The sequence below is a fragment of the Psammomys obesus genome, unplaced genomic scaffold (genome assembly GCF_907164565.1).
Source record: "Psammomys obesus unplaced genomic scaffold, mPsaObe1.curated_primary_1811, whole genome shotgun sequence".
NCBI lineage: Eukaryota > Metazoa > Chordata > Mammalia > Rodentia > Muridae > Psammomys > Psammomys obesus.
In genome coordinates, this window is record NW_026590809.1 from 4,150,772 (window position 1) to 4,173,742 (window position 22,971).

At 43.3% G+C, this 22,971-nt stretch overlaps 1 protein-coding gene across 1 annotated transcript in view; it reads right to left on the reverse strand.

Moving 5' to 3' along the window:
• The window catches only part of Ttc29 (tetratricopeptide repeat domain 29), a 179,423-nt gene that overhangs the window by 54,887 nt on the left and 101,565 nt on the right, over window positions 1–22,971 (reverse strand). Inside the window, exons 9-10 of the mRNA XM_055609059.1 lie at window positions 14,394–14,517; window positions 5,182–5,410 (exon numbers count right to left, since the gene is read on the reverse strand). Of these exons, the coding sequence (XP_055465034.1) occupies window positions 5,182–5,410; window positions 14,394–14,517 (353 nt within the window). The remainder of the gene's footprint in view (window positions 1–5,181; window positions 5,411–14,393; window positions 14,518–22,971) is intronic.

A 22,971-nucleotide genomic window follows, 5' to 3' on the forward strand; every position in this document is an offset into this window, starting at 1 on the left:
GTTGTAGAAAAGAGACGGAGGCTGGTGATGTGTATTTGAATGAGGAAATTGAAAATCCACACTCAAATTCTTTCTTTTTCTTTTAGAATTTGGTTGCAATTAAGTATTAGTTTCTCTTTTGTAGATAGTTCTCCTTTTGGCATTATGTTTGTTTCGTATAAGTTGCAGAAGGCAACTTATGCCTGAAGCTTGTGAAATGCAGATTCATGTGAACAATTTAAATAAGGCTAACAGAAAGAGGGCACACGCTAGTTTTCTTCTTTTGACATGGGCATGGAACACATACAAATGCATTTTAATGCTTTCTTTCCATTTGTCTCATCCAATTTGTTTGCTGTGACTAGAAATGAGAGTATAATACAGTATTTTAAGAGTCTCTACCTTTAAAAAAATCACAGGCAGACCAATAGACTACAGTGCACACTGAAAATTGTCTATACAGATGGCTGCTTCAAGTCTCTCACTGGTACTCTGACTGCTGCCGTCCTGGAAGCAATTGAAACAGGCCCTAGGGCTTCTGGAGTCAGAGGGGGCCTAAGCAACATGGAAACCCATATGGGGAATGGAGATCCAGACCCTATGTCTTCTCCTGGAAGCCATGCGTTATTAAAGCCCCATGGCCAGATGTAGGGTAGCTCCTTATGGCATTGGTAAGGGAAGTCCAAGGGGTCACCTCCAAACAAGACCTGCCACTCTCAGTTGCTCAGCAGAACTAGACGAGAAGACCCAATGGCTGAAGGCACCTCATCCCTTGACTACAAGGCAGAGAGATCGCGCTGGAACGGAAGTGGAAGCTTCCTTGCTGATGGTGCTGAAAGGTGCTGTGTAGGCTGCGTGGAGAGAAAAGGCACCAACAGCTTCATCCAGCTGTGACTCCTATAACACATCATCCTGCCAGAAAGGTGTGCCTACCGAAGTGATAACGGTCTGACTGTTAGAGGGGTAAATACATGCTCTTTGAGTAGACATGAACCTTGTCCCTAGTAGGGAATTCTTCCTTGATGATGTAAACACAGAAAAACAAAACAAAACAAAAACTCATGGTTGATGATATCTTCAGCCCTAGTGGGGAAATCATGACTGTTTATTACTTTTGTAATAGCACCAAACTGCCTTGTAATCTATGTTTATACCCATATACAAGTGCTAATCTCAGTCTTAATCAGAGAAACTTCTCTTTGCAATGATGGTGAATACAGCACCGACTGGCTGCTCAAGATACTGAGAATAGGTGACAGTTGACTGCTTAGCCTTAAACAAGACGCTTACATCACTCCATCAAAGGTTTAGGGAACATGGAAGAAGAGGGGACAGAAGGAGTGTAAGAGCAAGAAGGAAGGAAGAAGGGCTGTGAAAGGCTAGCTCTGGCATGATACAACCAACACAATCACGATCGCACAGGAGCTTTGGCTGCATGCACTTGGCCTGTCCAGTTACATGGATTCAATGGGGCCTGGGAAGGTCCTACCTCTCCTTCCCCAGCTACTGGATACTGAAGGACTTCTGAAGGAGAGGGAGACGTCCTTTGCAGCTAGTTAGCCATGGGTATATCCACTGGACTCCAGTGTTGGTTCCGAACCCACCACCGTAGAGATGGCCCTGGTTAGACTCAGTGAGTTACAAAACACAAAAGACACTAAAGGGGAGAAGGGACTTGTTGGGAAAAGGAGATGTAAAGACAGCTAGGTGGCAATTCAGAGAGGTGGGGGCGATAATCAGAATGTACTGTGTCCAGGTATAAATTGTCAAGCTGTAGAAAAAGTGCCCGATCACAGTAGACTATGAGGGCTTGGTTACGAATGTGACCTTTTCATATTCCTTAAAAGGGCGAGGTGAGCTTATGAATGAGAAATGCAAAATAGACAGAGGAAAATGCCTTGATACTAAACTGGGTGCAACGTGAAGCCAACATGAAGGGAGGGCTCGAGACCAGGTCACGGCATTGCTTGCTTTTCTTGAAGAATATCGCACGAAAGCAAGATGATAAATCTTCCATCCGTATGAACCTTTACAGGACACCACACAGAAAACAGTGACCTTGCAGTCCAAACAGCTGGCGCGCTCATCTTTGGGGTGCTCGGAGTTCGTATCTTACTTCTCTAGCGTGACTTACAGCTGGCCTCAATGAGAAAGTGCATGGAAATCTTGTTACTGATGCTATTCTCACGACACTGGCATTTGGGTGACTGTAGTGCATGCCCACACTAACACTGTTGTTCCGGTGAATGAGGAAAGCTTTTATTTCTATGTTTCTGGGTCTGTGATTGCAATATGTACTACTTTTTCCCATAAAACCAAACATTTCCTTGGTTAGGAAGATATCTTAGGTATGGAAAGTCTATGATGTTCTGGAGAACTCCGTAGTTCATAAGCCTTTTAGTCATCCGGAACCCATGCAACCCATTAGAGTTGCATCAGGATTGAGGGATTTTACTGAGGTGCAATACACTTGATTTTTTTCCTCTCCGTTTTTAAGCCTGGGAGACTCTCCATGTTGGAAGGGGAGGGCAGGCTCTAGGAATCATTCCGACCATCTCCCAGTATCAGGAGAGTCTGAAGGTGTCTGTTCCTGCCGTCTTCCCTAGGAGGCACAAAGATGACAGCGTTTTGCTGGTGAGCCACCGTTCCATTTCATCTGAGGACCTCGGTGCTCCCACGCTCGATTCCCTTAGGGGGTCATGTTCTCTGCTTAGAAGAATATTGACAGTTCTGTGAGCTAATGATTTGTTTGGAGGATGGAAGTCTCCAAGGTGCCGATAACTGCACAGCTTTCATAATGTATCTTTCAGATCTTTGATCCATCTTTTTTTTTCTGAATACATGGGACCCTCAACAGCAAGATTAAAGATGTCTCTTCCTACGAGGAAGGCAAAAGTTGAAAACTTAAAAGCTGCTCAGATTTCCAAATAATATTTTTGTACTTTTTCATTTTGTCAACATCACAGTTGGTGAGCACCATCCTTCATTCATGTGATAATTGGATGGTAATCCAAATACTGTGGTGTCATAGGCTGCCCAAGGAAGCGCTGAACACAGGTTTTAAAAGCACTTAGTGTGAACTAGCTTGTGGCCGGGTTTACAGACTCATCTTGAATTCTGTTTGATTCAGACACTTACTTGGGACCCTATAGGTGTCAAGTATCACATCCTCCTTCCTAGAAAATATGAAGAAGTTGGAATGTGTGTTTGAGAGGCTCATGTTCTTAACTGAGCAGTTAAGGTGATTAACAAATGGTCTACGTGGAAGATGAAATGAAACGGCTTGGCGAGAAATGAAATGAATGACATTCACCGGGCTCAGAGGAGAGAACATATTCAGATAGGAGGGGCTTCCAGCCTCCTCACCTAGGACCTGGAGTGACTTTCTCCTGGCTGAAGGGGGCTGGTGATTCTTAGGAGTGCTGTGTGGGCAGGGCTGGAGTGGGGGTGTGTAGGGGAGCATCCAGGAAAGAAGGGGCTCAGAAAGGTCAAGAGGCCTCTAGCCAGACCCCAGTGAAGAGACAGTGAGGTGTTTTAAGTAGAGTAAAAATGAAGAATATTCTCAAAGCATTTAAAGGCAGATGTTAGTGTACTTTGAACTAAAAACACACATATGCAAACAAGCATGCATGTTTAATAATTTCCTATCATTTTTTTCCCCATGAAGAAGAGCAACCTATTACAATACGAAATGTATGAGCAGAGTGAGAACTCAGTGCTTATTCATACTCGTCTGCACAGTTATTAATTGGCACTTCTATGCACAGCGCTGAGCCACTTGAGATGAACCGGTGATGGGCGTGATTTCTACAGCGCTCTGAAAAAGGTCCTCCCCATGCAGGTTGTGACTATTAGTGTCTGAACCACACTTGGGAATGCACGATTTGCTTTTGCTCCTGAGTCCTTTGGAAGAAATGATAACCTCTCAAAAGCTAAAGCGCTACAAATGTAAGAGGTACAGATGAACGCAAGGCAGAAGCCTCTTCAGAAGCTGAAAACAAGGTCCAGGCAGACAGGCCTGCATCTCATCAGAAGACGGCTCCCCATCCCCCACACCCCAGAGAATTTTTTTTCACAGTATCATCTGGATGGTGAGAGTTTATGCAGGACAAACCTGGCACCGAGTGTCCCGACTTACCCTCTGCAGACTGAACCTTTACCAATGTAAGACGACTAACACGAATCATTTCCCTCATTTAGTTCCTGATTTTGTAGGTTGAAAACACCAAAGCCTGAGATGTGGGGAACTCCCAGACGAACGCTCACGCAGCATTGTTATGTTGACAATGAGCCAACTCTACAAGCAGCCAACTACTAATTACTTGTGGATGTTTGGGGGCAGTTGAAGATAGGGAACTTTACTTAGCTGTGTGTTTTGAGATTTTGCCGTCTTACTGAACGTGCGCTTGGAATGAAGCTTCCCCTTGTTTCATGAGGCCACAGCATTAGCTGGTGCCTTCTACCCTGTGAGTGTGAAATCCTTTATGCATAACTTACTGTTTTATTTTATGTGGAATGTGGAAACAGAGCCTCACCTCCTCTAAGTGATCTAACTAGGAGACACCTTGTGAGGTTTCCGCTATGATTTCACTGGAAGGTTTTTTTTTTTTTAAATTTACAAATTATTGGAAATATCTTACACTAGAAAGTTTGGTGCTCAGGGTGGGCAAGATGGCTCAGTGGGTAAGGATGCTTGCCACTGTGTGGTGACCCGAGTTTCATTCCCAGAGTCTAATGAAACTCACTTCAAAGCTGAGCCTTACACTTGCCCTAGTTATTTGTGGTAAAATAATTTAATCATTCACAACAAAAAGTAGTATGAAGAAGCATGCTATAAAATATTCCCCAGATATCCAGCTTCAAGATAATAAAACATTAACTACTATCAGTAAGGTACATCACATATACAAGTCTGTGTCCACAGTTCTCATCTGTACGTCATGTGCGTGGATATTATTAAAAAGCATGAGCTGTTTGGTAGGGCAGACCACTCCTACTGTTTGTTTTATGATTCTCTTAAATGTTGCTGGTACCATACAGCATGAGGACTCCACCCACCTCCAAGTCGTGACGAGTGAACAGAAACAACATTACCAAGCAAACTGAAGTCACCAGTGTGCGAATGAGCCTTTCCAACAGATGCCTTAGCCACTGAAAACGATCGATACAGGCTCTAAGTATCTCTGGAAACCAAAGCCTTACCCAGAATCGGGTCAAATTGCACGGGAGTTCTAGTCTCCTTCCAGGACAGCAGGCAGTTGAGGCTCTTCACGTCGGCAGATTCGATATACCCCATCATGGTGAGCATCATCTGGTGGGCTCTGGCTATCCCATAGTGAACTTTGGTTTCATCCATCAGCCCTCTTTTCATGAGCTCCATCGCGGTGCTGAAAGCTTGCTGGAAGAACTCGGAAGCCTTGCTGTACTGGCCCTATCGAGAAGGAGAGAATAAAGACCACTTTTTAAATGTCTTACCTCACCCCATGGATTTGGTCAGCTCACCCTGGCACACCCGTGCTTGAAGAGAGACAGTTGGCAAACTGGCTTTTCGTCAGACAAGGCTACCTTCTTTGAGTACTGCTTACCTGATGGTTTGAATCTTGACATTAATTTAGTCAGAAAGCTGATCTACAGCTGAGACATTAAAGGCATGGAAGCAGGAGAAAGTTGGGGAAAAGTGAGCCAGCTGCCACTGATTTCATACATTTTTACTAATTATAGCACTGAATTATCCAATGAAATATATTGACTGTCTTTTGCTTTTATTTTCAGCAAGAGGACGTTTGATGCGAAGCCAGTGACCATGGCATCTCTCGGTTGCTTCTGGTCACTGCTTTTCTTTTCTTAGATGCACCTGCCATTGTTTAGCTGAGAACACAGGGGAGTCTAGATTTAAAACACATAACTGTAAAGTGGTTAGAACAATAGTAATTGTTTAAATATCCATGCCTTTGCTAAATTCATTGTTATATTTCAAATTTTAAAAATTTAAGATTTTTTTTCCCTGTGGTCCTCTTTACCTGCTCCGAAAGCTCTTGTTTAAATAATAGCATTTGATTTGCACACAGAAGTATCACGGCCAGTAGCAAGTGCTGCATATTTGTCATTAGCTGCCACATGTCACTTCTGAGGACAACGAAACAGGGACTTCTATGTCTTCCAAATAGCTTCCCAAAAATCACACACAGGCTTTTCCTTAAAGGAGAAAATTGCTACCAAGTTTGACTTGTACTTTTGGAGATTCTTTAGGACAGAAGTTCCATATTTTAGACTTAACACCCTTGGGGTCCCTATCCGTTTCTGTCCATCACCTCCCACGTTCCTGCTCCCACAGCCGTCGGTTCACTCTACAGCCACTCACAGCAGCCTGCTCTGCACTGGGGAATCATGACAAAGCACTCAAGGGCTCCACACGCTAACACAAAGCAAAGATAAAAACAAGAGGAATGTTAATCTTCCTGATTTGGTCATTCAATAGTTCCTATCTAAAACAAACAAAAAACAAACAAACAAACAAAAGACAGCCAAACAAATAAGCAAAAAACCAAAACCACAGTACACATGTATAAAACCAAATAAACAGTGTGTCTGAGGACATGGCTCAGTGGATTTCGAGCAGCAGGACTGGAGTCCTGAGTCCCCAGCATCTAATTAGGAGCCACAGCCTGCCTGTAATCCCAGAATTCTAGAGGTGGAGGCAGGAATCTCCAAAAGTGCTGGTTGTCTAGATTCATCACATCGTCAAGCTCTAGATTCAGGCAGAGACTATGCCCCAGGAAGCAAAGTGAGAGGGACTGGGGAAGACACGTGGCTTCGAACCCCGGCCTCTGTGTGCGTGTGCAGGCGCCAGCTCATGTACCCACACAGCTGTGCCTTTCTGCATGTGAACCCTCGCACACATTCAGGAAAACAACTGAAAGACATGTTTACACAGAAGCTGTGGAAGAGAGGAAACAGGATAGGAGTCTGCTATGGAGGGTCCTCTGAAAGGCTCTACCCCACAGGCATCAAAGCAGATGCTGAGACTCAGGACCAAACTCTGGGCAGAGTGCAGGGAGTATTTTTTTTTTTTTATGTTGTTGTTATTATTATCATTTATTACAATTATATCAATTTGTATTCTGGCTGTGGCCCCCCTTTCTTGTCCCTTCCCAATCCCTTCCTCCCTCCCTCATCTCCTCCCATGCCCCTCCCCTAGTCCACTGATAGGGGAGGACCTCCTCCCCTTTCATCTGATCCTAGCCTATCAGGTCTCATCAGGACTGGCTGCACCGTCCTCCTCTGTGGCCTGGTAAGGCTGCCCCCACCCCCATGCCTCAGGGGGAGGTGATCAAAGAGCCAGCCACTGAGTTCATGCCAGAGACATTCCCTTATTAGGGAATACACTTGGAGACTGAGTCTTTGGGCTACATCTGAGCCGGGTTTTTAGGTCCTCTCCATGCACAGTCCTTGGTTGGGGTATAATTCTTTTCAGGGGCCCCAGGGCTCAGATTTTTTTTTTGGCCCTGTTAGTCTCCTTTTGGAGTTCCTGTGCCCTCCAGGTCTTTCTATCTCCCCCTTCTTTTGTAAAATTCCATGCATTCTTCCCAAAATTTGGCTTTGAGTCTCAGCCTCATGGAGAAAGAGAAGGGTGGGATTAGAGGACATGGAGGGGACAGGAGCCCCACAAGGAGACCAACAAAATGAAAAGATATGAGCCCAGAGGGTCATGCAAAGACTGATGCACCAACTAAGGACCATGCATGGAGAGGACCTAGACCCTCTGCTCAGATGTGGCCGATTGGCACCTCAGTTTCCATGTGGATCTCTGAGGGAGGAGATCAGGGGCTGCCTCTATCATGAACTCAGTTGACTGCTCTCTGATCACTCGCCCCTGATGATGCAGCCTTGCCAGGCCACAGAAGAAGAGGACCCAGGCAGTCCTGATGAGACTTAACAAGCTATGGGCAGATGGCAATAGTGGAGAAGTCCCCCTTTCAGTAGACTAGGAGAAGGGGATGAGGGGAAGAGGGAGCATGAGTGGGGCTGGGGGGAGTTGAGGGGAGGGGGCTTCAATCAAGATATATAATGAATAAATTTCGAAGAAAAAAGTTAAAAAAATTCTTCAAAAACAAACAAACAAACAAACAAACAAACCCATGGTTGAACACTCCTTTTAAAAGAAACTTTACAGGAAAGACAGTTTCGAAATAAAATTTAAGCCATATTCTCATACATTGTGAGACTGACTGCATCTTCAGGCACACGCCAGCACAGATGGAAGCAGCTTCACCTCCACAGCTCTCCTGTGCGATGGGCTGTCTGAGGAGTAAGGAGGTCCCTGCCCAGGCGAGGACTGACTACTCTCACATGCAGCCCATGTGCCACCAGACGTCCTGCGTCCACAAGGGCAGCCTAGGCGGGCTCCCTAGTCAAGCTATCCCTGCTAACAAATTCCCTGGGGGACGCAGAGCCCCTTTATATTGTTTTTATCTTATCATAAAGCGTTAGTTATAATGAGAAATGATTTGATTAAAACCGTATCAAAGGTGGCATCTGTGTTCCAACAACGCATGATTGAGAACCATGAGAAATATTGAAGATGATGAAAATGCACATTATCTTCATAGATAGCAATGAAGTAGGACAAACTACACACACACACACACACACACACACACACAATCACAATTTGGCCAAATATAACCTTAAAAAAAAAAAGCATAAATTAAAGGGTCTAACTGCTCCTCTTGTATTTCTAAGCTTTAGGCTGTTTATTGATTTCAGTTTAGAGTTTGATTTTGGAAAATCAAGGGCTATCTATTTAAACCTCCCAGAATTATTTAAAGACATATGTTAAAATGAACGCGTGCATTCTCTTGGTCAGTCATGGGACAACCAGCGTGTGTGAGGTCATATGGCAGCCGGTGATGCCGAGCAGCAAGAGGAGGAGGGACAGGTGGCTTGCTTTTAGAGAAAGTAGGAATGCCTGAAATGGTGATTGGGCCTTATTTAACACAAGTGCTTTCCCTCCTAAAAGTATCATTAGGTGTTGTCCTTGCTTCCAGCTGTGCTTTGTATCCCATCTTTGTATTCATAAACTGTCATAAAACACCACCAATGAAGATTTCTCTAAAATTCTGTCAAGTAAATGCAATAATAATTTTTCAGATGTTATCATTTAAAAAAAAAACATACCTTTTAGGAATGAGTTTTCCTTAATGCTTACTGTATTTTCAGATTCTTAATTCTTTTTTAAACTTTTCTTCACAATTTATTCATTATATATCTTGATTGAAGCCCCCTCCCTCAACTCCCCCAGTCCCACCCTCCCTCCTCCTTCCCCCCATCCCCTTCCCCTAGTCCACTGAAAGGGGGAGTTCTCCACTATCGCCGTCTGCCCACAGCTTGTTAAGTCTAATCAGGACTGCCTGGATCCTTCCTTTTCCTCTGTGGCCTGGCAAGGCTGCATCATCAGGGGAGAGTGATCAGAGAGCAGTCAACTGAGTTCATGGCAGAGGCAGCCCCTGCTCCCCTTACTCAGGAAACCACATGGAAAATGAGGTGTCAATTGGCCACATTTTAGCAGGGTGTTAAAATCAAACAGATTATGGTCATCATAAAGAAATAGAGGAAGATAAAGTCAAATAGATTCTCAATTCTTAGAAAATGCTTACTATATATAATCTCTTCTAAAACTATGCAACTTTCTAAAGTTCCTCTTTGTTTTCAGTTCATCTCTATTATGAATTGCTCATGATTCTAGGGGTCAGCTCTGACCATCTTACGTATAAGCTTGAGATTGTGTAGCTAATTATAGGTGCATTCCTGCGAAGACAACTCCAACCAATCCTCCGAAAGTCTCCACAATTCCAGACTGAGGTCTCAGTGACGTCATACAGCGGAACAAAGCTTAAGATAGAATTTTCATGGACTGTTCTGCTTCTTGCCAGATCCTCCTCCTTGTTTAGAGTGTCGCTTTGCACAATAATCAAAGTCATAATAAAGGGGTGTTTTCTCAGCACCCAGAGATCCCCCCCTCTCGTGTCTCTCTCTCTCTCTGTGTGTGTGATCTGTTTCTCTGTGACTGTGAGCTTTCATGTATCATGGTACACATGGTACACACTTTCAAGGATCAATTTTCTTCTTCCTCCATGGGTTTGGAGGATCAAACCCAGGTCATCAGACGTCTGTAGCTGCTAGTCTAATATAGGAATTACCATTCTTTTAACCGTTATTATTTTTAGATCTTACTAAGGAATGAAAAATCTCATAAAGGGCAGGTACTTGATTATCTCCCCTAAAACATTCTCATTTGGCAACTTTATATTGATTATAAATTTTCAATTAACATTCCACTAGGAGGTCTCATCTAGAGAGGGGTGTGGGAGGCTCGCTTTACCTGATTGTACAATAAAATGTTAACTAAGATAAAGAGGATGACGATTACTATTATTTTGTTTAATTATTTTTTTGAGACAATGTTTCTCTGTGTAGCCTTGGCTGTCCTGGAACTCACTCTGTAGAGCAGGCTGGCTTCAAGCTTACAGAAACCCACCTGCCTCTGCCTCCCCGAGTGGTGGAATTACAGGCGTGAACCACCACATTCAGCCCAATTTCAGTGTTTTTCAAGTAACAGTTTTGCCTTGCAACTTCTACCTCATGGCGTTATACCTTGGAATTATTGCTAACAGCACCATTAAAACAAGCGGCATGAACAACATGAATGGCAAAATGCACAAGAGGGCTGTCCTAGTTTGCTGTTTATTGCTGTGATTAAATGTCACGTCCAAAACCAACTCTGGGAAGAAAGTATTTATTTCCCCTTTCAGCTGAAGTCCATTATGAAGGGAAGGCAGGACAGGAACTCCAGGCAGGAACTGAAGCAGAGACTGAGACAGAACACTGCTTACTGGCTCGTTCCTCGTGCCTGAGCCTGCTCTTATAGAACCCGGGACCTCTGGCTGGGATGGCACCACCCACAGACAGCTGGGCTCTCCCTCCTCAGTCACACAGACTGGCCTACACGCCAGTCTGATGGAGCCGGAGGGTGGTGCATCTGGGCCTGAGAAAAAGGGCTGCACTTGACACATCAGGAGCGAAGGGTGATCCTGTACTTAATGTACAACGGGACTCCACCAGGTACTCCATATTATCTTAAACCGTCCAATCCAGCTGTGCATGAACAGCTGTGTCTGTAAACTCAGCATGAGGGAGGTGAAGACAGGAGCACTGCAAATGTGAAGCTAGCCTGGGCTCCACAAAGAATTTCAGGCCAGACGGGGCAGGGGAAAATGGGAGGCAAAAAGAATTTTTCAGATAATTTTTAATTTTGTGTTTGCATGTGTGTACCGTGGGGTTGATGTGTGGATGTCAGAAGCATTGCATTTCCCTGGAGCTAGAGTTACAGGTATTAGCTGCCTGATGTGGGTTATGGGAACCTAACTCACCTCCTCCGAAGGTTCTCAACCACTAAGCCACCTCTCCACCTTCACTATTCCTCTTCTTACATTTTTCTGAATATCGACCACACTCTCTTTACTGAAGCTATGTCAATATTGCGGGAAACATTTAATCATTTCTCATTTTAATGGTTGTGTGCAAATTTTAAATTTTAAAACATTTCAATTCAAATCTAGTAGCTTACATTAGCATTTAAGTGTTGTTTTCTACTAGACATCGTAAATGTATAGAAAATGGTGCATTAGGACCAGTGAGATAGCATGGTGGGCACAGGCGCTGCCACTAGTTTGAAAGTTTTCTTCTTAGGACAGTTGCAAGGTGAGGAAACTGAGGACCAGAGGACTGCCTTGTCCAATAGCTTACTTGATTTTTAGTACCTGAGAAAAGTTCAAAATCCAGAGTAGTTACTCTCTGCCTTGCTCTAAACTCCTTCCTAAAAGGATCAATTCCTACTCACTCAAATAACTTGTGGTATTACTTAGCTATGTGACTTGTACAAGAGCACGTAAGATAATTGGGAACTGTCCACAGCCACTGAAGAGTAGAGGTAGGAAGTTATTGTCGTCAATGTTTTCTTAGAACGAGACTTTGCAGAACTTAGAGAAAATTTAGATAGCTACTATCACACAGTCCCAGTCACCCTCCTTTGCTAAACCTACTGCCTTTCAGACTGTACAGAGAAGTAATTACTGAAAGTAGTGATGGAGCAGTCCAGGCTAACCTGAGCCACTGTCAACAGAATACTTACATATGATGACAACATGAAGACAGCACAACGATTAAATGTAGCTTTAACAATTTGAGAAACAAATCAAACTTTGTTTTGAACGGTGTGTGGTCATAAAATCATGTGTCCAATGTTATGTTATTTATCAGTAAGCGTTGACTACTGGACTCACCAAAGTATTGGAATCAACTTGTTACTTGAACCATCTATTTGTCTGCCTGTCTTTCACTGGTGGCTTGAATAAGAATGCCCCACCACTGGTTCTGGCACTTGAACACCTAGTTCTCAGTTGGTGGTGCTGTTCAGGAAGGCTTAGAACATGCAGGTTTGCTGAAGGAAGTATGGCACCATGGGCGGGTTTTGAGTGTTCAAAGACTTACACCATTCTCAATTTTCTCCCTGCTTCCTACTTTTGGTTTGATACATGAGCTCTCAACGTTCTGCTCTAGCTGCCTACCTGTCTTACCACAGCAATAGAAAAAAAAATTAATATATTATCTGTCTGTCTATCATATCTATCTATCTATCTATCTATCCATCTATCACCTTTCCATCTATTCATTTGTCTATCTCTCTATCTGAATCTGCCATCTATTGATCTCTATGAATAAACCATATATATTCATATGAAGCATATATGTGTGTGTGTGTGTGTGTGTGTGTGTGTGTGTATGACATGAATGTCCAGAATCCTCCAAATTTTATAATGAGGATAAACTTGTAAAAATTAACTTTTAGTAGTTGACAGTCTTTGGGTGTTAAACCCTTTACCAAGAATCAAACACCAGGTAATAAATCACTCTCCCACTGAACCTAGGGCTCACTGATTTGGGTAGGATGGTTGGTCAATGACCTCCAGAGGCCCACCTGTCTTGCCCTCCCATTACTGGGGTTATAATCATGTGATACCCACTGTTTTTTTTTTTTTTAACATGGTGCTGGGAATCTGAAATCAGGTCTCAATGCTTGCAAAACAGACACTTTAATGACTTAGCCATTTCTCTAGCCTCTCTCTCTCTCTCTCTCTCTCTCTCTCTGTGTGTGTGTGTGTGTGTGTGTGTGAGAGAGAGAGAGAGAGAGAGAGAGAGAGAGAGAGAGAGAGAGAGGTAGAGACTTATGTATATCACTTGCATGTAGGTGCCTGCATAGGCCAGAAGATGGTGTCAGATCCCATGGAGCTGGAGTTAGAGGTAGTTGAGACTTGCCTGGTGTGTGTGCTGGGAAGCAAACCTCTTCTGCAGGAGCAAAAAGGACTCTCAACCGCCGAGCCATCTCTCAAGCCGCCCAGCTCCAACTCTTCACAATTAACACGTGAGTTGGTATATGAAAGAATGGCTTCCATTACGACACTTTCACACACATCTCCTTGCACCTTGTTCGTGTTTCCTGCCTTCCACTGCCGCCATCACCACGGAGGGGGTCCTTCTTCCCATAGTCCCCCTCTGCTTTCATGCTACTTCATTTAATCCTTACCGTAACCCCGTGAGATGAAAAACATCAAAGCACCTAGAAGTGTAAATAACTTGTGCCAGGTCCCAGGTCTCATGAGTGAGGGAGCTGGGCTTGTCACCCAAGCAGTGGGTTTCCGAGGTAGTGCTTTTAATCACTGAGCATTCGGATTAACACAGACCGCATGAACACAGTTGGAGAATATAATTACCCTAAAAAATGATAGATCTGATTCATGATCAAAACAGCAATTATAACCAGAGAAACAGGCTTCCTCCAAACAGTTTCTAAAGGAGACCCCGGGCAACTAAAGATAATAAAATTAGTATTACAACTGATGCATTTGCTAATCACGGCTCCTGCGATGCTGTAGAAAACCCCACTCTAAAGTCTCTGTGGAATCCTTGTTGGGATTTTCATTTCTTCTCTTGGTGGGGCTTAACCCAGAGCACCCCAATAGGATTAAAAAATAATAATTTGGACCAAGAGAGGAATGCCAGATAAGTTGATAAGAGCCAACAGTTATCACAAAGTGCCTTTGAATTAGAATCGTTGTTCCTCATATCCGGTCACTCGGAACAGCGGGTGGTGGTGTGATGGCTGGCGGGGCCTGTACCAACAGTACTGAACTCCCTTGGAGGAGGAATGAGGATTTACTAACCCACACCTTGCCTAGCCTGTGCTACATCCTGTGGTTTCAGCCATTTTCACATGGCCATGTGGGATGGCGAGCACAGAATGAGAGCAGACTTGAAACTCTGAGAGCTTTTCCACACCCAAGGGACGGATCGCTCACCTTTTCATTGTAGATGTCTCCAAGCATCGTGCTTGCGCGTATCACATCGAGGCTCTGGAAGTTGTTTCTTGCAATGTTCACAACCTTTTCCAGGTACTTAATTGCTTCTCCCATCTCTCCTTGGCTAGAACAAAACGGGGAACTATTAGTGTACCGTCTTATCACCGTTGTGTAAAGAAGGAAAGTGTCTTCACTGTAAAGAATGGGGGGTGTTGGTCAGGATGGTTAGACTTAAAATACACAGTTCGTTAGGAGACCCATCTCATCTCTGTTGGAGCAGGTTATGAGTTAAAACGCAAAACTTTTTAAGTTATTTTTAAAATTCTCTACAAGAACAGCATTTCCACCTCATCCTCTCCCTGCTCCACCTTCTCCCACATCCCCTCGATGCCCTCTGAAAATTCATAACCTCTTTCTCTTTGATTATTATTTGAATACACACCTCCCTCCCCCACTCACACTCACACTCACACACACACGCACGCACCCGTGCACAGGTACATGCATACATAGCTTGCTCTGTCCTCCATTTAATGTTCTTCATATGTAGATATTTTTAGGGCTGACCACTTTGGGACTGGATGGCCTATGGGGGGGGGCTCCTTCCTGGGAAAGACTGATTGTCTCTCAGCAGCCTGTAGCTCTTCATGTGGGGTGGGGCCTTGTGAGGTTTCTCCCATCCATGTCGGCTTGTCAACTGGTGTTTGTCACCTGTCAGGTCTTATTTATTGTTGAGATGATTGGGTGCAGCTTCCCTGTCACACACTGAGCACATGACCTCACAATAGACTCCTGGTCCTCTGATTTTCACAGCCTTTCCAACCTCTCTTCCGTGAAGCTCCCCGGGCATTTATGTCCAGATGTGTTGAAAACCCAGACTTGTAAAGCCTCATGGACTGGTGGTGTGACTGTAAAACAGTATCACTGCTTTAGAAAACATATAGACTTTAGAAAACATCTCAGACTCTAACACAGAGTTAACGTGTGGTCCAGAAATTTGGGTGCAAGATACACAACCAAGAGAAACAATCGTGTGTTCACACTAACATCCATACGTTGACGACAGAGCAGAACTTCGGATACTATTCGGTGCGTGGACACTGTGGACATGTTTCTCAATTCAGATAATGACGTGGGAATGAAGTGCTGATACGTGATAACGCAGACAAAACTTGAAAACCGGGGGAGAAAAGTTAGATACAGAAGGTTATATACCGTGCGTTCACTTCATTATGCAGTGTGAAGGACAGACAGGCTGAGGGAGGGAGATGAAGGGCACCTAACGACCCCCACAGGAGTTCTTTTGAGTAATTGTGGAAAACTCCTGCAGTCAGAAGGTAGTCATGGCGACACAATTCTGCGGATGTGTTAACACCTGAGTTGTGGAATTTCAAAGGAGGATTAGTATAATGTTATAAACTGTCTCAATAAATCTCTCTTTAAAACATCTAAAAAGTCTATAAAAAGTGAAAAATCTAGATGTACACTCTTTTATCTCCAGAGCTTGGAAGGATCTCTGTGCCTTTGGGGCTCCCTCATCTACATAGTAAGTTATAAGCCAGCCAGTATCACATAATGAGTGAGTGAACGAGTCAGCCTCTCTCTCTCTCACACACACATTCACACAAAGTGGATACTATTCTTGTAAGTGTCTCTCAGCATCAAAGTTGCAGGCCTCACTAAAGTCACACATATAAAGTGGTATACATTTTAGCTAAATGCTGAAGGAAATCTGCACCTTATAGCCAAGTACATGGCATTTGCTGGCCACTCAAATTCTTTTGGAGGAAGGCATGGCTGAAAGTTGGACAGGGAGAGACAGAGTCCGCATGAAGGGACAACCGAGGGAGCCTCAGTCATGTGGACGTTTGGAGTTCCTGACTAATTTCAGTCAGGATACTTCCTGAGATGAGACTGCAGCTCAGCTGGTGGAGGGGCTGCCTGGTGCACCCAAAGTCCTGGGTTTCCTCTCCAGCACCACACAAACTGTGTGCCATCCTAGTACTGGGGAGGTAGAGACAGGGGCTTCAGGAGGTCAAGGCCATCCTTGTGAGGTACAGGCCAGCTTGAGGTACATGAAACCATGTCTCAAAATAAGCAAGCAAGCAAGCAAGCCAGCCCTGAACCTTAAAAGCCCGGTGGACGTCCAATGACTGAAGAGTTTCACTGTCTGGGGGATGAAGACGGAAATCACAGTGCATCTTGGACTGAGATAGCCACCGCGAAAGGCGCGGGGCGCCTGGAACCCTGCACTGCAGCACATTCATTTCACAGTCTGTATAAGAGCAAGACTGGCATTTGAAAGCTGAATTTGGTCTTAAAAGGCAGTTAGAAGGAACTGAATGTCAAATCTCATGAGCACCATGACCTTGGAGAGGAGTCCACCCCTGTGTTTTGAGCTGTAGATAACACACAGTGCACTTCAACCCACAGGCCCTTGCCTTCTCCTCCACCCTCCCCTCGCACCAGTGTTAGTGACCCCAGAATCTTTCTCCAGATGTTGTTCCTTCTCCAGTGCCTCTTGCACATTCCAACAGTCTCCACTCTCTCCTTTCGCCTGCGTCTTTCCTTTGCTTCTGGATCTCACCCCGAAAGTTGCAGGGTTCTCTTTCTGGAGTTCCACCCAGCATCTTGTTCTCTCCCATAATTCATGGTACCTTGGTGTGATCTGCTCTGCACCTGTGCTTGACAAGTCTCTATTCTGGGGTGCTCTGGTTTCCCTCTGAACTTCAGTTCTGCCTTTCCTGTTCCCAGCTGCTCTTAGCATACAAGGGGGGGGGGGGCAGTTTTCTTTAAGTGATTATTCTTAAGGACAGAACCTACTGAGAAGGCTGATGATGTTTATGGCTGTTCTTTAGGGAACTCTGTCACAGCATAGTACTAAAAATGTTCATTAAATAAATTAGTGAATTTTGTCCCAAAATAAAATTATGTGTAGAGATTTCTCCTTCCTTTTCTTTCTTTTTTCTATTTTCCTTTTCTTTCTTTCATCTCTCTCTCTTATTTTCTTTTTAAAAATTGTTTTTAAAAATTGTTCCAATTTGTTTTTGTTTTGTTTTGTCCAGATCTGCCATGATGTGCTGCTGTTGGGTGATTCAAATGAATATGAAACAAGGATATGTTAGCGCGTTTTTATAGGCAGGCACTGGTTTGAAACAGGCCACGGGAGGAGGAGGCTGTCGCCCTTCCTGAGTTCTCAAGCTCTGGTTGGCAACATTCTTTTTTATCAGCGAGTGTGTTCCTAAGGAAGCCATGGGTGGTGGGTCTTAGGACAAGCCTGGTCACGCGCATGCTTGGTGTATCCTTTTTGTTCCTCTTTTGTTCTCTTATATGATAAATAATTCTGATAATATTAAGGTTATAGACACAGAGAAAGCGCTTGTTTCTTAATTTTTAACATGGTTGTAAGTAGCTCTGTGGTGAAAGTGTGTAAACGAGCAGGTGGGTACGGGGCAGGGATCAAGAGTGACGTCAGTGAAGTAACAGGTGGCAATGTCCATGGCTCTGCTAGAGACTGTGGCCAGGAGGGACAAACTCAGTGTAGCTGAGCTCCCGCTGTGAAAATCCCCACTATGCCATCAACCAGTGAATGCTCTGTCCGAGGGACACTTGGGGTCCTGGTTATTAGATCCCATCAAACACATTCTTCCTTTCCTGATGGTAATCCGGTGATCTACAGAGTAGAAATAAATGGAATTTCATGTTCCCCAAAATTGTGAGTGCTGCTTTTCATAATTCCACATGCAACATTTTTTTTCCATACCAGAATCCTGAATCATTTTCCAGACTGAGACATAGGTCAATTCTCTAGAAAAGTTATGCTGTTTATGGAGCACATATTAAACTATAAAGAGAGGTTTGCTATCAGTTTTAACTTAAATATTTGACTGTATATGTTTTCAGGGAGGGCCATTTGGCATTAGATAACCAATCTACGTGCTTTTCCCTGGGGAAGAATATTTCCACAGCTTCCAGAATTTCTTTGTTACTTGCGGTTCTTTTTCTGGGGTTGCTAACACTACACAAACCGAGTAGGTCGTGTTTATGGATTTAAGAATATAAATCTACACACATACTGTAGTAACAGCAGTTAAGTAAAAAGAGGCTATCAATATTAAAGACAGCAAGAGGGTAGATGGTACATGGGAGGGTTTAGAAGGAGGAGAGAAAAGGGGGAAATGATGTAATTATATTATAATCTCAAAAAATTATCTGTCTACAACAAAACTAAGATGAATTGAAAAAGAAGAGTATAAAATATTGATAAATAAAATGAACATAAATAAAGCATATAAGCTAATAAATAAAACACAAATAAATAAAAATAAAATATAGAGTATAATAATATTACCTAGACTTGGAATAGTTTAGCAAACTCATGCTAACTTTTTAACCTCTTTTCTGTACTATAATATCCCAAGAAAAAGAAGACTTCTTTATGACTGTAAAGGATAATTCATTGTTGGTACTTTGCTAAAACAGAGTCAATAAAGCTTATTTACGTTTAATATTCTTTAAAAAGTGGGTATATTTTTAGATAGAAGTAGAGTTTAGATTTGGCCTGTTGAGGATAGTTAAATAATATCATACTCAAACAGCAGAACAAAAAGAAGTTTAGTGGGGAAAAAATACAAAGTGGTATAAAGACAGTGATTCCTGGGTATTTGGAACATCTTTCCAGACCCCCAAGGAGCACCAGATTTCCCAAGCACACAGGATTTTCCTGGACTTGTTCTAAAGCAATGTCAGAGAAGGTCTTCTCTGATAAGTTATTTTTCCACTCAGTGAATGTGCAACTCCATCATCAAGACAGGCCACCAGTCCAGCAACTGGAATATAAGCCACACGGGTGGAGAGAAAGCTTCCAAATGTAGGAATTAACAGCAGATTTAGAAGCTAGCCTGCCCTTGGGAGAGGGGGATCAATTATTATTATTATTTTTTTCCTGGAGAAAGGCTACATATTATTTAAGTTCAAAGACAAGGTTAAAATGTTAGACAAATATTAATTCCAGTCTTCCTATATGCAGTGCACAGGTGCAACTTGAGCAGCAGATACATGACATAATCATTAAATTCATTCAACCAGACCTCGGAGAGTTAAAAACACATATTCTAAGGACCAGGACTTCTCGCTCCAAAGAATGAGAATGAAACGGGGCAGGATATTTGTGTATCAAGGTGATTCCACTTTCCAACTGGGAAAACAGGACCGTTAACACCCACGTCCCCTGACAACTGTCCAATTATGTATATCACACTTGGCCTAGTGTTTGCTGAAGAAGTAATCAATAAAGGATGTGGTTGACTGAACATAGATTTTGGTTGAGCCAATGCATGAAAACTTAATCATTTACTCAGAGAGGAGAAATCAAATAGAGCAGAGATGAATCAGCCGCTGAGGGTTTACTCATTGTGCCGCCAACTTTGTGGGCCACAGATGAAAGTAATAAGGCAAATGGGATCAGCGGCAGGAGAAAATGTAAAAAGCTGTCCTTAATTCCATGAATTAATAGAAATGTTTCTGGCAGTCTTTTTTTTTTTTTTGTCATTTTTAGCAAATTTCACACCAGAGCCTGGATGTTCCATTTTATAGGATATATGAAAATTACTAGGGCGTGTCATTTCTCTCAAGCAAAAAGAAATTAATCTTCAGCTATAACAGAAAGGTAATTTTCACACTGGGAACTTTGTTGGAATTGATTGGAAGATCTCCACTGTGGAAAGTTCTCCAGGAAATCATTTAACTCAAGTGTGTGAGGAAATTTACAATGGGCGTGAAAGAAACCCAGAACTGGGCTAGCTGTGACCAACAACGTATTGTGAACACAGTTCGGAAGTGTCCTTGTTTTCTATATTCTTTTAGGTAGCTGTCCTGATTAAGTTGAAGAGTTGTGGCATTTGAACAAATGAATTAGTTAGGAATATACAAACATACATGCTCGATAGGGAAAATTAAGGGGTTTTCTGCCTTTGCATGCATTTGACCCTTCCCTCTCAGTAACAACAACAGACAACAATAACAGTAATGGTTAATTAGCAATTTCTCAACTCTTCTTTATGAATCAAAGGTGACTATTATAGCAGTGTCTTTTTGAGAAGTGACCCTTTCCTTCAGTACTATTGCAAGTAAGGAAGAAATGACATTGTAAATGCTTATTTTCTTTTACACTGCTTACGCCCTTGTTTAGCGTGTGTCATTTATGCTAATAGTAAAAAAAAATGTTGTTGACTTTTGAAGCCTTCCTTAACAGGTCATACAAGGTCTGACTTGGGCATCACCAAAGGGTAACTCGACCTCACCAAATCCTGCCTGGAGAGAATATGGTGTGTTTCCTAACTGAAGGCTTGGTATAAATTCTGGTAACCATTTTAGAAGCTTCCAGCGTATAGACCTGAGCTGACGGCAGTAGACACCCACTTGTCCCAGACGTGGCTATCTACTTCCGTTTCTTTTAAAGAGATGAAATATGTTCATAGAGATGCGCTGACGTTAGGGAAACTGGTGCGATCATGCAGGTCAGGAAAGAAGATGTTTAGGGAGAGGTGAAGCCTCACACAGCCTGATTTATCTCTCAGCCACCGCTGCCCTAATTCCTTCTATTCCACCTGTGGCACTTCCTGTGTGGTGCTGCTCAGCACAGGACAGTTGAGAACTTGGGAATGGGGTTAACATGTATGTACCTGTGTGTTCACATATGTGTGGACATGCTTTTTAAAGTTAATATTAACCCCTCAAGCAGCATTTTCTAAAAATGACCACAAACATGTGAAGGTTCTGACTTTAACAGACTTGATTTAAATCAAAGCTTTCCAAATGTCCAGGGTGCTGATGTCATCCAGAACAAAATGTCACTAGATTATCTCCCTGACCAGGGCCATGCTCCTCTCAGTGTCCTAGGAGCTAATGATGCAATATGGCAGTCCTGCATTGGGAAGGTGGTGGCCTGGGACATTCTATCCTGTGACTTCAGAAGGAGCCTTTGTGTAACCTCCTGTGTTCTACATGACCTTACAAAATTAGGGACCCTTGTCTTCACATGCACAAACTATTGGCAGTTTTACTATACAGTAGGAGAAGGCAGTTTCTGTAAGTGCAGTTAGTTTTATTTGGCATAGTAAGATGTGAACTGTTTCTGTCTCTGTCTTTATCTGTTTCTCCCTTCGTCTCTCTGTCTGTCTCCGTGTGTGTCTCTGTGTGCTAGAGGACAATATTAGGAGTCTTCCTCAATTGCTTATCATGCTGTTTTTGAGACAGGGCCTCTTTGTCAGGCCTGGAGCTCTCCGCTGAGACTCTGACTCCAGCAGGTCTCAGGGAGCTGCCTGTTTGGAGCTGTGCAGTGCTGGATCACAGCATGGAACACCGTGCCCCGTTTCTGTGGAGGCTGGAGCTCTGAACACAGGTCTTTGTGTTCAACAAGCGCTTCCCTGACTGGGCCATTCCCAGAGTTCTGTTTGCCATGTTGCTGAGGAAATAAGAGAAGGATTGTCTGCATGCTAAGAAAAACCTACCACTGCCTGCCCTGTCCTGTACAGCTATAGCCTTTCCCGCCTCAACACATTCAATTGTCTCTGTGTTGCCAAATTTTCCAGATTATCACTCAACTTTTACTCCTCTCTGACTGGACAGATCAGGAGTTCAAATTCGGAGGGACAGACTGAAATATCCCACATGTGACATACAGTGGCCCTCTGCAGATGACTTGCAGCCAACCTCGAGTGTCCAAGTGTTGGAAAAATAAATATGAGATCCATCTGTAACCAAAGGCCACACAGACGTTCATCCTGTGACACACAAATGCTAGAGGAAAACATTCCCTCAAGACCACCACAAACATTTCTATTAACCCTGGAATCAAGGACACCTGTTTACATTTTCTCATGTCGCTGATCCCATTTGCCTTATTACTTTCATCTGTGGTGGGATCTAGAAAAGACCATCCTGAGTGAGGTATCCCAGAAGCAGAAAGACACACATGGCATATATTCATTTATAAGTGGATATTAGACATATAATATGGGATAATCATGCTAAAATCTGTACACCTAAAGAAGGAGGACCCTGGGTAAGATGATCCTCATTCAGAAAGGCAAACAGGACAGACATCGGAAGAGGGAAAAAACAGGGAACAGGACAGGAGGGTGTCTGAAAAATTCTACCCAGCAGGGTATCAAAGCAGATGCTGACAACCACTATAACTCCAGTCCCAGCGGATCTCATTCCCTCCTATTTTGGCTCCTGTGGGCATTAGGCATGTAGGCAATGCACAGATAAACACACACAAAATATGCATACATATAAAATATATAAAATAAATAAATAAATAAATAAATAATAAAAGCAAACAAAACAAAACAACACCCCATACCCCACCACACACCCAAAATAACCCATCCATGACACCAGAGGCAACTACTTTAGTAAATGAAATGAGCTGGACAGAGAAGTGCATGGGGTTAGTAAATCCAAAAAGATATTAGGTTGAATACTGACTCATCTTAGCTGCTATCTGGAGAGTAGACCTTTCAGGAGACAGCTGGGTTGGTCTTCTGGGGACTGGTCAGCACATGTATTTGGA